This window comes from Chiloscyllium plagiosum, unplaced genomic scaffold (genome assembly GCF_037043375.1).
Source record: "Chiloscyllium plagiosum isolate Xiang-an unplaced genomic scaffold, Cpla_swu_hap1 HiC_scaffold_34, whole genome shotgun sequence".
NCBI classification, from domain to species: Eukaryota; Metazoa; Chordata; class Chondrichthyes; order Orectolobiformes; family Hemiscylliidae; genus Chiloscyllium; species Chiloscyllium plagiosum.
Window position 1 is genome coordinate 28456219 of NW_028270172.1, and position 16668 is coordinate 28472886.

General features: G+C 40.7%; 1 protein-coding gene across 1 annotated transcript in view; it reads right to left on the reverse strand.

Moving 5' to 3' along the window:
- Positions 1 to 16668, reverse strand: part of pik3r4 (phosphoinositide-3-kinase, regulatory subunit 4) — a 105744-nt gene that overhangs the window by 54125 nt on the left and 34951 nt on the right. The window contains exons 7-9 of the mRNA XM_043719254.2: positions 14667 to 14812; positions 12158 to 12361; positions 7342 to 7543 (exon numbers count right to left, since the gene is read on the reverse strand). Coding sequence (XP_043575189.1) covers positions 7342 to 7543; positions 12158 to 12361; positions 14667 to 14812 — 552 coding nt within the window. The remainder of the gene's footprint in view (positions 1 to 7341; positions 7544 to 12157; positions 12362 to 14666; positions 14813 to 16668) is intronic.

A 16668-nucleotide genomic window follows, 5' to 3' on the forward strand; every position in this document is an offset into this window, starting at 1 on the left:
TGGTTGGAGGGGTAGGTTCTGAGGGCGGAGGTGCGGGATGTGGACGAGATGCGTTGGAGGGCATCTTTAACCATGTGGGAAGGGAAACCCACTAACTCCCACAGCTACCTGGATTACACCTCTTCCCATCCTACCTCTTGCAAAAATGCTATCCCATATTCCCAATTCCTCCGCCTCCGCCGTATCTGCTCCCAGGAGGACCAGTTCCACACAGAACACACCAGATGGCCTCCTTCTTTAGAGACCACAATTACCCTTCCCACATTACAATTTCCCTTCCCTTCCCATCCGTTACAAATTTAAAGGGGTGTGCCAGGGGGCATCATACATTCAGAATCCCATATGCCTCTCGATGTATTAAAGCTTAAGTATTATGGACTTAATTTGGCCTAATACTTGAAATGGGAGTTTCTTCTGGAGAATAGCCACTCCTCTGCTTTGAGTTAAAAGATGAGAAAAACACCTGGCCAAATCCTCCCTGTTGCAACTTCAAATGCTCCTTATTGGTTAAATGTGTTTCTTGTAATAAGGTTACATTGACCCTCTCTTTTCTAAGGCTTGACAGTATATTTTTTCTCTTAATTGGCAGGTGACTCCCCTTAATATTCCAGGTACACCATTTAAACGAATGGCTAGCCATGATCATCCGAGATCTCCTGGGAGGAAGAATCCCACTCATAGCATGCTGAGTGAAAACCACAAACAGTACGTATAAGTTTAAAAATGTAATATCCAAAACTACTAAATCAAAACTTCTAACAACTACTTCTACAACATAACAGCATAAAACCTAACTGAAAAGGAGACTTTTCCCCTTGTCCACAGGGGGCACTCATACTATCCATTAATTCCACCATGACTCCTTCTAGCTGGAGCCAAGCCTCTGCCCCAGACAACACAAAAGTAAGGAAAAAAATACCAGTATCTTAAGACAAGAAAGTTAAAAGTGGGCACCCAACCCATCCCTGTAATCAGAGGCACTCCTGGTAGAACAGCAACAAAAAAAAAAGTAACTTCTCCCCGCTTCCCCCCACTGCCCCTCCCCACCCATCCAAAAGGATAACAGGAAGGGGAAGAGAGGGGAGAGGGAACAAAGAGATAATTATGACCCCAACATACATTAAAAGGAAGACCAAGATCACCACCGCCTCTCCCAACAACCAGGTAAACCAGGCAAATTACAGAAAAAAAATAGAATAATTGTCCATATAATCCAGGCCAATGAGTCTACTTTAGAGCATCCAAGAAGTCCTTTGCCTTTCAATTGAATACTAACCCTCCGTGGCTAAAACACTATCGCAAGATATCTAATACTGGATGTTCAGGTCCCTCAGCTGCCTTTTTAACCTCAAAGGCCTTCCTCTTGCGAATCATGACTGGGGAAAAGTCTTGAAAAAGGGGAAGGGTCCACAGGCTATGGTATATAAAGGATCACAAATGATTCGTCATCCTTTATATACCTAGCCTGGGAATTCTTCCCTCGTGCTCTAAAGACTTGTTTGTCTCTACAGTGCTGGAGTCGCACTAGGACCGGGTGGGAGCACTGGTCCGATCTGGGCCTGCGCACTGTGACACAATAGGTCCGCTTGACCCGCACCCAGCCTACCTCAAACTCCAGCCTTAGAAACTGTGGGAGCCATTGCTCCGGAAAGCTGACCTTCTTCCTCACGCTCGGGAAGCCCCAGCAACTGGATGTTCTTCCGCTACCTCGATTTTCGAGGTCATCAAGGCCTGCACTCGACGTTCCAGGACCCGATCCCGCCCTGCTGAGGATTCGGCCGCAGTCTCTAAAGCAGCGGACCGTTGCTCCGCACCCCCGACACACTGCCAGAGATGCTGGATCTCCAGGTCATGCCTCTGTAGCATGACCAAGATCGATTCCAGCCTGGTCCGGGTCTCTTCCATCGACGAGTCGATCTTCTCTCAGAGTTTTGCGAACTCAGAGATCAGGCTCTGATGTGCAGGTGAGTCCTCTGGGGCAGCCGCAAAGGCAGACGCTGGGGCCACAGGTGCATCTGTTGCTGGGGGGTGTGGGGAGGGGGGGGGTGGGGAGGGGGGGGGGGGGTTCCCTATGTGATGCTAGCCTTGTGCTCTTTTCCCCTCAGTCATCTTTTAAATCTCACCAAACGGGTCAGAACTGGTGCTAAGTAGTTCCAAGGGTCAGGAAATAGTTACTTTCAACAAATTGGACTGTGAAGGGAGAGCGAGTGCCCCACTTTGTCTGAGCTCTGGTGCAGAGCTCAGCAAAGCAGACCTACTGGGTTGCTTGAATCCCCCTACTTTGTTCTGGATTTAAGAGCAATCAACAATAAACGCTAGTCCAGGCTTAGAACATAGAACAATACAGCGCAGAACAGACCCTTCGGCCCTCGATGTTGCGCCAACCTGTGAACTATTCTTAGCTCGTTCCCCTACACTATCCCAAAATCATCCATGTGCTTATTTAAGGATTGTTTGAATCTCCCTAATGTGGTTGAGTTGACTACATTAGCAGCTAGGGCATTCTATGCCCTTACCACTCTTTGCATAAAGAACGTGCCTCTGACATCTGTCTTAAATCTATCACTCCTCAATTTGTAGTTATGCCCCCTCGTATACGCTGACGTCAGCATCCTAGGAAAAAGACTTCACTGTCTACCCTATCTAATCTTCTGATCATCTTGCATGTCTCTATCAAATCCCCTCTTAGCCTTCTTCTTGCCAATCAGAACAGGTTCAAGTCTCTCAGGCTTTCCTCATAAGCCCTTCCCTCCAGACCAGGCAACATCCTGGTAAACCTCCTCTGCACCTTTTCCAATGCTTCCACATCCTTCCAAAAATATGGGGACCAGAACTGTACACAATATTCCAGGTGTGGCCGCACCAGCCTTTTGTTGCAGCATGATATTGCAGCTCCCGAACTCAATCCCTCTATGAATGAAACCTAACACACCGTATGCCTTCTTAACAGCACCTGGATGGCAATTTTCAAGGATTTATGTACATGGACTCAAAGATCCCTCTGCACATCCACATTACCAAGAATCTTTCCATCGATCCAGTACTCTGCCTTCCTGTTATTCTTCCCAAAGTGCATCACCTCACATTTACCTGCATTGAACTCCATTTGCCACCTCTCATCCCAATTCTGCAGTTTATCCAAGTCCCCCTGCAACCTGTAACATTCTTCCACACTGTCCACCACTCCACTGACTTTAGTGTCGTCTGCAGATTTACTAATCCATCCATCTATGCCTGCGTCCAAGTCATTTATAAAAATGACAAACAGTAGTGATCCCAAAACAGATCCTTGTGGCACACCACCAGTAACCGGACTCTAGGCTGAATATTTTCCATCAACAAGGGATGAACTCGGATTTCACCAGTTTCCTCATTTCCCCTCCCCCCAGCCTGTCTCAGTCAAATCCATCAAATTCAGCACCGCCTCCCTAACCTGCAATCTTCTTCCCGACCTCTCCGCCCCCACCCCAATCTGTCCCATCACCCTCACCTTGACCTTTTTCCACCTATCACATTTCCGACGCCCATCCCCCAAGTCCCTCCTCCCTATCTTTTATCTTAGCCTGCTGGACAAACTTTCCTCATTCCTGAAGAAGGGCTAATGCCCGAAACGTCGATTCTCCTGTTCCCTAGATGCTGCCTGACCTGCTGCGCTTCTCCAGCAACACATTTCCATCAACCACCACTCGCTGCCTTCTTTCAGAAAGCCAGTTTTTAATCCAAACTGCTAAATCACCCTCAATTCCATGCCTCTGCATTTTCTCCAACAGCCTACCGTGTGGAACTTTTTCAAAGGCTTTGCTGAAGTCCATGTATACTGCCCTACCCTCATCTACATGCTTGGTCACCTTCTCAAAAAACTCAATGAGGTTTGAGAGACACAACCTGCCCTTGACGAAACCATGTTGACTATTTGAAATCAAGTTGTTGCTTGCCTCGAGTTTTTAACTCATTCAAAGTATGATTTTTAGAAAGAATTCCGTACATTGCCTGCAGACTGAATCAATTCCCAACTTACAACTGCTGTACCTTCAAATGCAATTCTATTACATAAGAGATATGACAAAAAAGGACTTCTGTACAGACAAATGAAAGGAGCTGCCAATGAACATGGACTTCACTGATACGATGGAAGACATGCGATTTATACATTAATATCACTTTGAATTTGGATTTCAAGATAGTGACATATGGGTCTTAATTACTTTTGAGAAAGGCATCATTTAAACAAGATTAGATTATCCATTTCTTTGAGAAGTGACCTAATTCCAATGTGTGTCAGATAGCAATTTGAATGAGTGGGCAAATGCATGGCAAATGACGAACAAGGTAGGTAAATGTGAGGTTATCAACTTTGATAGCAAAAATAGGAAGGCATTGAATCCCTGGAATATTAATGGAAAGTTGTTTATGAAAGGTAGAGTAAACACTGACGGCCATTAGCTTGTTTTCAGTTCAAATTGAAAAGGATTACCTGGTTCAGAAAATGCAGAGATTGAAAAGTTTTTAAACAGCAGGCCAAAGGAGACCCGATTAGTCTCAGAAGCAGCACTGCCTCCCTCCTACAGCGCAGTACAAACCCTTCGGCCCTCTATGTTACGACGACCTGTGAAACCAATCTGAAGCCCATCTAACCTACACTATTCCACTTTCATCCATATGCTTCTCTAATGACCATTTAAATGCCCTTAAAGTTGGCAAGCCTACTACTGTTGCAGGCAGTGCATTCCACACCCCTATTAACCTCTGAGTAAAGAAACTACCTCTGATGTCTGTCCTACATCTATCACCCCTCAATTTAAAAGGTATGTCCCCTTGTGCTAGCCTTCACCATCAGAGGAAAAAGGCTCTCACTATCCACCCAATCTAACCCTCTGATTATCTTATACATGTCAATTAAGTCACCTCTCAACCTTCTTCTCTCTAACAAAAAAAAGCCTCAAGTCCCTCAGACCTTCCCCATAAGATCTTCCCTCCATATCAGGCAACATCCTAGTAAACCTCCTCTGAACTCTATCCAAAGCTTCCACACCCTTCCTACAATGCAGTGACCAGAACTGTATGCAATACTCCAAGCGTGGTCACACCAGAGACCAGAAATTCTACAGTAAGTAATTCACCTCCTACCTCCCTAAAACCTGCGCACCATCTACAAGGCACAGGTCATCTATGATGGAATACTCTCCATTAGATGTCTCCAAGATACACAAGCAGCTCAACACTATCCAGTCCAAAGAAGCCTGCTGGATTAGTAGTCCATCCACCAACTTAACATTCACTTTCTTCTCCACTGACACACAGGGGTTTGCAGTGTGCATCGTATGCACAACAGCAACTCACCAAAGGTCCTCTGGCAACACTTCAAATCCCTGAGCCCTATGACCAGGACAAGGTATCAGATTTATGGGAATACCACCAGCAACCTTCCCTTCAAGTTCCACATCAATCTGACTTGAAAATACATCACCATTGTCTCCATTGTCGTTGGATCAAAATTCTGGAATCTCCCTTCCTAACAATCACACCATTCTACAGGGACTAAGCAAACACAGGTGTATCACTTATTTCTATCTTCATTTACTATTTAAAGATATTGCATGATATCTTGGTCACATGAAATAAGTGCAGAAACACTAAACCATAATCCAGAGTGTCAAAAATGAAAACTAGGTATCACACACAAAATGTCCTCGTAAGATACCCGTGGTGCAGTATGACAACTCTGATAGCAACTTACAGATTTTTGTGTTAATTAACTGTTTATGTGCTATCATTGAATGTTGCTGTCTATTTGTTTTCTAATACCAATGAGTGCTGATAATGTCATTGTTATTCATTGAAAAATCTGGGCTTTTATGTTTTGTATCATCATCAAGACAGTAGGAGACGATGAAAATCTCAAACAAGAAAAAGGAAGGAAACCAAGGTGTTGCTCACATTATTAGTTCCAAAACATTTTAGGGCCACACCACTACAATTAGCAACTACAAACTCTTAAAACGTATCTACAGCAATTTTGAAACTGTGCATCAAAATGTTTCACTTGTTCTCAATACCCAACAAGAATACAAAGAACAAAAAAATCATAGGCCCTCCAAGCCTGCGCCGATCCAGATACTCTACCTAAAAACCCTCTATTTTTCTAAGGATCCATATCCTTTGCTCCCTGCCCATTCATGTATCTGTCTAGAAACAGCTTAAATGATGCTATGGCTCCCACCCCACCACCTCCGCTGGCAATGCATTCCAGGCACTCACCAACCTCTGTAAAGAACTTTCCACATATATCTCCCCTAAACTTTCACTTTGAACTCGTGACCCCTAGTAATTGAATCCTCCACTCTGGGGGAAAAAGTTTCTTGCTATCCATCCTGTCTACACTTGTCATGGTTTTGTAAGCCTCAATCAGGTCCCCCCTCAACCGCCTCCTTTCCAATGAAAGTAATCCTAATCTACTCAATCTCTCCCCGAAGCTAGCACCCTCCATACCAGGCAACATCCTGATGAACCTCCTCCTCACCCTCTCCAAAGCATCCACATCCTTTTGGTAAATGAGGCGACCAGAACTGTATGCAGTATTCCAAATGTGGCTGAACATTTATACCAAGTTCTTGAGAACATTCATAGTCGGCCGATACCTACACAACAGGAAGACACAACACATCTGGATATACTGGTCATCCTGACAGACATCAAAAACATATCAGAAATTACCACCAGACAACTCTGATCCCTAGGTGTCATGGTAGCCCACAAACTGACAACTATACTATGACAGCTACTGACTAGTATAAAGGATCTCATATCCACAACTAACAGAACCAATGTGTACCATGTAAAGATTGCCATAAATATTACATAGGGCAAACCAGAAGAAAACTAGCCATTAAGGTACACTAACAACTAGCCACCAAGAGACATCATCAACTATCACTTGTGTCCATACACACGGACAAAGGAGGACATCAATTCGACTGGAACAACGTATCCATCCTAGGACAAGCCAAACAAAGGCATGCGTGGAAATTCCTAGAGACCTGGCACTCAACCTGGAACTCTTAACTTGTTGAGTTAGACCCCGTATACCAACCACGAAAAACAAAACCGGAAGTGATACCACCCACCTTGGCAAACCGGGATACACAAATAGCAAGCAGGACAGAATACCAACACTTCATTGGAGGTGCACTGATGTTATCTAGTATGGTAATGAAATATCTGCAAACAATCTTATCAGCTCAGTAAGCAAGTCAACAACCTAACATTTATACATTTATATTGAATTTATATTGTAACTTCATAACCTTATTCTTTCCAATTACTATAAATAAAAAGGTCTACCTCGTTTATCATCATTTTCTGGTTTTGTCTTGACAAGATCAATTTGTCTTCCGGGGATGCCAAGAACAGCCAAGTCAATTACACCATTCTCTGCGCTGTCATTCATGTGACTTTGGTCCACCACATTAGCTTTGGCCTTGTTTGACTTAAGCATGAAATCCTTTAGAGCTAACAGCTTGTCTTCATCTGCTTCAGTCATCCCCTACGTTAAAAACAAACAATTAATCATATTATGAAAAAAATATAATGTGCCCTCAATGCAGAAAAGGTATGCCACCATTGAAATGGCTGCAGTGATTGTTCACAATGGTGTAGTTGTACCCATAATGTAACACTATTCGTATGTATTCTAATAAAGGTCTAAAGGTCTAATAAAGCTATAAAGATCAATGCTAGGATACCATGACATCAGTTGCTTTTTTTTTGCATTGTCCTGAAACAATTTTGGGTTCACTCTGAATACACTGTAATGGCACCCAGATGGATAATAGATGAATTCAGCCTTCGGATCGGAAGCTAAACTCAGGAAGTGCCCTCTACGCCTCCAGCTTGAAAATGATTTGCAGTGTAGCTGCATTTGGAGAAAGGAAAATATTTGCAGGTAATAGCCTGAATTATCCTAAACTTTTGAATGTTAGTAAACAGTTTTCTGTTTTACTGGCATCACATCAATTGCCATCCCTCAAATTGTACATATGACACAGCACTCCACTGAGCAGTAGTGTTGGTCACAAATACAGCCCAATTCTTTCCTCAACCCATTTATTAATTAAGCAATTGTCTTATGAGCAAAGGCTAAACAGGCTGAGGGTGAGACATTACTCACTGGAGTTGAGAGAGCAAGAATTGATCTCACTGAAACACAGGATTCTTAAGGGGTTTGACAGGGTAAAGGCTTAGAGGATGCTCCCCATTGGGCATAGTCTCAAAATACAGTGGTGCCAATTTAAGACTGAGGACAAAGAGAAATTTCTTCTCTCAGATAGCCGAGTGTATTTGGTACTCCTTGACACACAGATGTGAAGGCACAGTCCTTGTGGACATTTTAGGCTGAAATAGATGATTCTCCTGCTGATCAAGAATCTAAGGATTATTGGGAAGGGCAAGAAAGTGCATATGAGGAATAATGGATCAGCCATGATGCTATTGAATGGCAGAGAAGACTCAAGGCGCCAAACAGCCTACTCTTGTTCTTAATTCTTATGGTCTAATAAAACTTACAGCAATCTAGGAGGCAAAGTTGTTGCGGTTTTTCTGAAGTACAGCTAAGGAAATAATGCATTACAGCGCCACTGCTGATGGAAGATTGAAATTACATGGCAACTTAATTCCGAATGTGTGCACAAGGTTTTGCTTTGAGAAAATATGTAGAGTTGAGCAATTCTGATTATTGATATAATACTTTGTGCTGCAGTAAAAACTAAACTTCAATATAATATTGAAAATTGGCTAACAAAAAGCCCAAAGAACTCCAAATGGTGGAAATAAGAAAACAAAACCAAAATTTACTGGGGAAAAAAAGTGTCCCAAATGTCATTTCTGCTTTGTCCACAGATGCTGCCAGGTCTGCTGTGTTTTTCCAATAATTTGTGCTTTTATTTTTGTTAAAAGCATGCTAACTTGTTGATGCTGAAAGTCGCCAAGAGGTAAGCTTCATATAGTGACAGCATCATAATGATTTTGGACTAGAGGCCTGTAATCAGCAGCGTTCTGCAGAAGTCGTCGCTGGGTCCACTGTTGTTTGTCATTTATATAAATGATTTGGATGAGAATATAGGGGGCATGGTTAGTAAGTTTGCAGCTAACATCAAAATAGTAGACAGCGAGGAAGGTTACAAAGGGAACTGGATCAATAGGCTGAGGAGTAGTAGTTGGAGTTTAATTTAGATAAATGTGAGGTGTTGCATTTTGAAAGACAAACCAGGGCAAGACTTACATAGTTAATGATATGGCACTGGTGAATGTTGCGGAACAGAGAGATCTTAGGGTTCAGGTATACAGTTCATTGAAAGTTGCATCACAGGTAGACAGTGTGGTAAATATGGTGTTTGGCATGCTTGCCTTCATTGATCATTAAGTATATGAGTTATAATGTCATGTTGCAGTTGCAGAGGACATTGGTGAGGCCACTTTTGGAGTACTGTGTACAGTTCTCGTCGCTCTGGTTTAGGAAGGCTATTATAAAATTGGAAAGGGTGCAGAAATGTCACCGGGATCGAAGGGTTGGAGTTATAAGGGTAGGCTGGAAAAGTTGTGACATTTTTTCCACAGGAATGCAGGAGGTTGAGGTGTAACCTTATTGAAGTGTATAAAATCATAAGGAGCTTGGGTCAGGTGAATAGCAAAGGTCTTTTCCATAGGGTTGGGGAGTTCAAAACTCAAGGGCATAATTTTTAGGTAAGAGGAGGAAGATTTAAAAGGGACCCAAAAGGCAATCTTTTCAAAGTGTGGATCATATATGGAATGAGCTGTTAGAGGGAATAATAGATGCAGGTACAGTTTCAACATTTAAAAGACATTGAGACAGGTACATAATTGGGAAAGGTTTAGAGACATATTCGCCAACCGTAGGCAAACTGCATTACTTTAGTTTGGGAAACAGCCAGCATGGATGAATTTGACTGAAGGATCGGTTTCCATGCACTGAGTGACAAAGCCATTCTTTTGAAACATGTCATTAGCTTGCTCATAATAATTCTGGAACAAATAACCCTTTTCCTTATATGAACCTATTCAGCATGTACTCTATGGTACACAGTTAATCCCCTGGTCAACTGTCTGGTGAGAAGCTATTCAGAATTTCAGACTGATAAACTATAGAAAATTTTGTCAACTATTTGTATTCTAATGTTCCAAGTATTCCCACTTTAGTGAAGTTCAATTCTTCCCTCTGGCAGCTTTCAGCAGATCTCTTCTACCTTATTCATCTTCATAGTTTTCTTTTTGGCTTCTCATGTTTGATCAGCTATCCACCAAGACTTCCTTTTAGCTACATTGTTACTAAGGAAGGCAATCTCCAGCTTCAACTTATCCCGAGCAGATTCCAAATGAAATTTCACCCTACATATATCAGATCCACCATTGATCAGAAAAGATCTCCAAGGAATTCAGCTTTTCTTGAACTGCTGTTCTTACTACATCCAGAGGTCAACACACAATGTCACACAACACACAAATACAGTCTCAATCTTCCTTTTTTATTGCTTGTTTGAATTTCTCTCGCTTTTTCAACTTGCTTTTTTGTTTTTCCAAAAGCAGTTGGTTATTATTCCATTTACTGACTCAATCAATTCTCTTGGTTTTGAAACCTTGTGCCACTTAATCGCTCCTGTTTACAACGCTTTCACAGGTCTTTTCCTTGTTCTTTTTCTCACCTTACACTTGTTTAAAATCTGTTACACCTCTACCTTTTTCCAGGTCTGCTGAAAGTGCTTTGACTTAAAATGTTAACTCTCCACACGTACAGAAAGACTCTGCAAGTATAGCTGCACTTATATTCCTGAATCAGGCAGCTGAGAACTTTTTTTTGTTTGTTTAGATATTCACTGAATTTACAACAGTTGTACCTCAGGATTGGGCCTTTGGCAGACTTGAAAATTTACCAACTACATAAGGTCACATGCTAACTTCAGCACAGGAGTTTTTAAAGCATGTTTAAAAAGTGCTGTGTAGCGTGCTGCTCCTGATCCTTCGGCATTTAATTATCAGTATCAATTAAATTAGCTTGTTGTCAAGTTTATTTTGAGACAAAAAATGTTAAGTATAAAACACAGAAGTACAGCATTGTATAAGCACCAGTGGTATTTGTTCCTGTGAGAGACTGAAGCATTTAACTTTTTTTTACGTCTCCCACATCCAGCTGTGAGCAACAAAACAATATTTTCACTGAACAGGTCAAAATACGGTCTAGAAAAAAGGATGACTAAAATAAATGCAAATTCACATTAGGCAGGTGCAATTCTGAAGAAGGGTCACTGGACCTGAAATGTTCATGCTGACTTCTCTCCACAGTTGCTGCCAATCCTGCTGAGATTTTCCAGCAATTTCTGTTTTTGTTTCTGATTTCCAGCACCCGCAGTTCTTTCAGCTTATTATGTGCCTAAAATGACCTTGTAATCTAAACTGTGATTTTAGAATCAACCAACTGGACTGGAACCATGCTGCTAGTGCCAAATCACAGAGGTTGCTGGACTAGTGTACTGATTAGGGATGTACACTTGCATACAGCCAAGTGCTCAAAGAAGAGCTCCAGAATACCACGGACAAGTCAATTAAAGTCAATACTTTGTTAATGAATATATTTAAAACATGACTGAAGATAGTATCACAAGCATATGTTTTGATTTCAATTATTTTTCTCTCAATCTTTTACAGCTTTTTCTAATTTTTGACTGAAAGAAGTGAATCAATGTCAACTTGAAGTTGAAAGGATTACAATTATTCATTTCTAGATGGTCTAAAAATGATTAAAAACACTTCTAAAAACTCAAACTTAAATGATCTTCCTTTGAGGTGTACTTGTAGGTGTACATGTAGAATCTATGCACAGATTTGCCGTTTACCACACATTATAATTTGTTGCAGAAGCAAATAATCTTTAGAGACACAAAGAAAATTCAACATTTATACAGAGACAAAACAGTACTTCTACCTAGTCTGCCAAACTCCCTCATCAGTCTCGAGCTAGTCTGAGCTTAAGACATCAAGGTCCAGTAGCACAACCAGCCCCACCTCAATCTTTGGCAAAAGGCACAATGAACTGTGCAATGGGAATTCTCCACCTTTTTTTAAAAAAGACATATATGCGAAGTATTACCTGAGAAAGCAGTTTCTTTAACAGCTGTGTAACAACTGGATCCTCTGGAAGTGGACATTCCAGCATTAGTCCATTGCGTACCTTCTGGCGCAAGATCAAGTGCCTGTACAAGTTTATTATGTCCTTTGATCGCAATACATAATCAAATATAGAACGGTGGACAGGTTCCTTGAGGACACTCAACAACACAATTTCCTTGTCTATCTGTAAAAATTCCAAAAACAGCAGCTTGAAGTGCAAACACAATTGAACTAAAAACAGCTAGCAGATGTTGTGAAGCAGACTTCATCTAGTATCATCACTTTAAAAAAAATCAAGTTGGTCTCCAGTAAAGTAACTATGGAAGAGGAACAATAAACATGGCATTATGCTAAGACAGGAAGTTTGATCAATTTTCCCCTCTGTATGGCCTAAAAGATCATGTTTATTCAGGCTATTTTATGAAGCCACAGACTTGATTTCTTTTCCAAACAGGCCATAAGTACCATCTCAAAAACAGAAGTAATTCAAGTTGACAGTCAAATGGCATTTTCTTCCTTCCCGCCAGGTTAATAATTTCTGAAACTGGCTGACTTGAGAAAAATCACAAAATACAAACATGAAATCAAATATTCCATGTTATGGTTACATTAAAGAAAAGTCCAAAGTCTGAACAACATTCATGAACAAGCAGCAATGAAAGTATGCAGGACAACAAAAACTTCTGACACACTGTTTTAACTCAGTGTTATTACAACTATGCTGCTCTTCCTTCATTTGGAGGAGCCGAGGTTGGACTGGGGTGGTTAAAGTTAAAAATCACAGAACACCAGGTTATAGTCCAACAGCACTTATTTGGAAAAACTAGCTTTCAGAGCACTACTCCTTCATCAGGTAGCTGTGGAGCAGGACCAGCTACCTGATGAAGGAGCAGCACTCTGAAAGCTAAAGCTTCCAAATAAACCTGTTGGACTGTAAACTGGTATAGTGAGATTTTTAACTTTACTCTTCCTTCAAGACTTGCTCTGCCTAATTTATGTTCTTTTCTGCCACTTAATTCCCCCTACCCCCACCCCCACCTAAAATCTTCCACCTAACTGACGCGACTTTAGGACAACCTGCTCCGAAAACTCTGCTTCATTTGGACCGCTGAGACAAATTCCGTCACAGCAGCTGAAACAACCTACAATATTCTTTATAAAAAGCAAATTTGCTCTTTCTCCTTTAAAAGAATTTCAGGATCTGCATCTTCACTAAAAACTAACCAGTTCTTCCTTAAGCCATATCCCACCTTTGTATCAAGTTTTGTTGAAATTCATCAAGTCATTATTTTGCAGCTGTATTGTTTACATATACACAGGCTAACAAACAGGTTAAAACATTACTATCACTCAAACAGCAATAATATAAATACTTAAGATATGACCAACATTAAGATCATAACAAAATACTTACTCTACTTACTAACGCAGTTCTGCATTTGTGAATGAATATTCCAAGATTCCAAAAGTCTCAAAATTTAAAAGCAAATTACTGCGGATGCTGGAATCTGAAACCAAAAGAGAAAATGCTGGAAAATCTCAGCAGGTCTGGCAGCATCTGTAAGGAGAGAAAAGAGCTGATGTTTCAAGTCTAACTGACTCTTTGTCAAAGCTACAAAAAGGGAGAAATAGGGAGGTATTTATACTGGCCTGAGAGAAGGTGAGTCATGGCTCCAGAAGCAAAGGTAGCAATAAAGAGGTGATAATGACAGAGTGCAGAGTGCATAGAGAGATTATAGGGAGATTAGGAGCTGTGAATGACCAAGGCTGAAGCCAGCACTATGTGACAAAATATGTGGGGGGGGTAGATGGGTGAAGCAGAGACAAAATGGACAACATGGAGAAGGGTAGCAAAGAGGGAAGAGGAGAGGGAAAAGGTGATAAGAGAGTGGGGAGCGAGAGAAAGAGAGACAAATCAAGAAATATGAGGTTTTCCATTTTGTCTCTGCTTCATCCATCTGCCCCCCCCCCCCCCCCATATTTTGTCACACAGTGCTGGCTTCAGCCTTTGTCATTCACAGCTCCTAATCTCCCTATAATCTCTCTATGCATTCTGTCATTATCACTTCTTTATTGCTACCTTTGCTTCTGGAACCATGACTCCCCTTCTTTCAGCCTAGTATAAATACCTCCCTATTTCTCCCCTTTTTAAGCTTTGACAAAGAGTCAGTTAGACTCGAAACTCTCCTTACAGATGCTGCCAGGCCTGCTGAGATTTTCCAGCATTTTCTCTTTTGGTCTCAAAATTGAAAATTACTAGAGACACATTTAAATGGCTGCTGTAATTCAAGCATAATCAAGAACACAGGCAGGCATTTAAAATATCACTGTGCCAGTCAGTTGGCATTCAAGGCAGCCAAAACAATCTCAAACGGAGGAAAACAGAGGGCAGGCATTTGATCAGTACCTGATATTGTTGACACTTTCTGCAATATATTATTTTGTATAGAATCTAATGAGTATAGAATCTGGCATCAATAATACGGTACCTGTATTATTGGCTGGGAGATGAATGGATTGAGATATGGCATCAGCTTACAGTAGACATCAGCAATATTGAGATGTTGAGCAACCACTGTTATGAATCCCACAGCTCCATAACGTATCCAGAGATTTGGGTGGCACAAAAAAGGTGCTAAAGAAAAAGTAGTGCATGTTTTAAAAAAAAAATTAATTATAAAGAAATGTATTCATACAATATTTTCTGCACTTCACAAAAGTTAATTTAAACAATTCTAATAATATTAGAAAGTCAGAGATGGTTAAGCACTAGAAGTGTACAACATAACATTTGTTCAAGTTATGACAAATGGACTCTAGAAATCAGTCCACTTTCAGGTTTCTGTCAATCCTACAAAGCCTTTAAAGAAAAGTATAGATAGATCACTGGAAACTAACCTCCCAATATTCTTTACAGCAACAATTTAAAACTTATTGTCATTGTTAGTGATTTGTGATGCCAGTTTCTATGACAAAGCATGTTGAAGTCAATCAACCTAAAAGGACTAAATATTCTTGTCAGTGAAAAATACTCATGATCTAGACCTCCTTGGACCAAGATTTAGTATTTTGTGAATTATAGCTTTTATTGTTTTTGTACATCATAGGAAGAGAAACAAAGCAGATTATTACTGTGTTGAATTTCTTTTATCTACTTTGTCTTTTTAATTAATAAAGTTTTTGGTCTGTCAAAAGCAGCATTAGATTTAATTTAAAAGGGTGGTGACAATCTAGTACAGTTTTAACACTGAAGCAACATACCACAAACAAAGCTAAGTGATCCTGGACCCAAAGAATTAGATCAAATCTTAGCAGATCCTATTAAAATGATGGTATACAATTAACTCAGGGGAATAACAACTGCATCAACATTTAACCCAAAGTGTTTTTGTTGGATTCAAAAGTCAAGCTGGAAGTGTTTACAGCCATTTTCAGCTAGTAGCCCACAGTCTCCTCCTGAGGGTCATCAGCAAATTCAACTCACCCCACACAAAGAAAGAAATGGCTAAGCATAGTGAAAACAGCAAAGGCTTCAAGAATGACAATGTTGCAGTTACAATACTTAAGACTTGCGCTTGAGAACTAGGTTCATCTCTGGCCAAATCATTTTAACACACCACAACACTTAATTGGTAACAAAGAACACGAGAACTAGAAAGGACAACACAAACTTTTGCTTTTGCCTCGACTCTATTTTTTGAAACGTTCCGATCATTGTATAACAAAAAAACTTCAACCTGTGTTTTTTTGCTCCAAAACTATCAAGCAAAGTGGATTAACTGCTCAGGAATATCCTGTTCACAAAAAGACCAAATCCAATTCAGCCAATTATGGTTTACTGTCAAACATCAGCATAGTAAAGGACAGCATAGTATCAAGCAACACTTAGCAATAATATGGTCAGTGATGTTCAGTTTAGGTCCTGTCGAGCCTATTCACCTTCAGGATTCATTGAAATCTTGGCCCAAACATGGACATAGACAAATGGTCTATTTTATCAAAGATCTTTGTCTTGCGCTCATCAGGACAACTTGCAAGAAATATCAACGTAAATGAAAAACAACTGTATGACAAAAGAATACTGACTGGATGGCAAGTGGACTCTGGTTGGTGGAGGCATCACCATGGAGAATAGGCCAGTTAGATTTTGACATACAGACAATTAATTGCCAAACTTTATTCAATTTTAAACCAGGCAGGTTGATTCTGATTTGTCAAGGCAGTGCCATAAGGATTTAGCCAGAGAATAGCCGACACATTATTCCAATCTGTGAAGAACAGGATCTGAGAATAAACACTGCAGACTCAAGTGATAATCCGAAATCGGCTGTCAGCACAGTTCTTCACACAGAATTATTTCACAAATATCCAATCACGGATTCACATTTGATGTTGCACGCTGTTTTGAGTTTTGCAAAAATACGTTAATTGGGTGTGGTCAGTGCCTTGCCAGTCGTGAACAGCCAAAATACATACAGTTTTTGATACAAT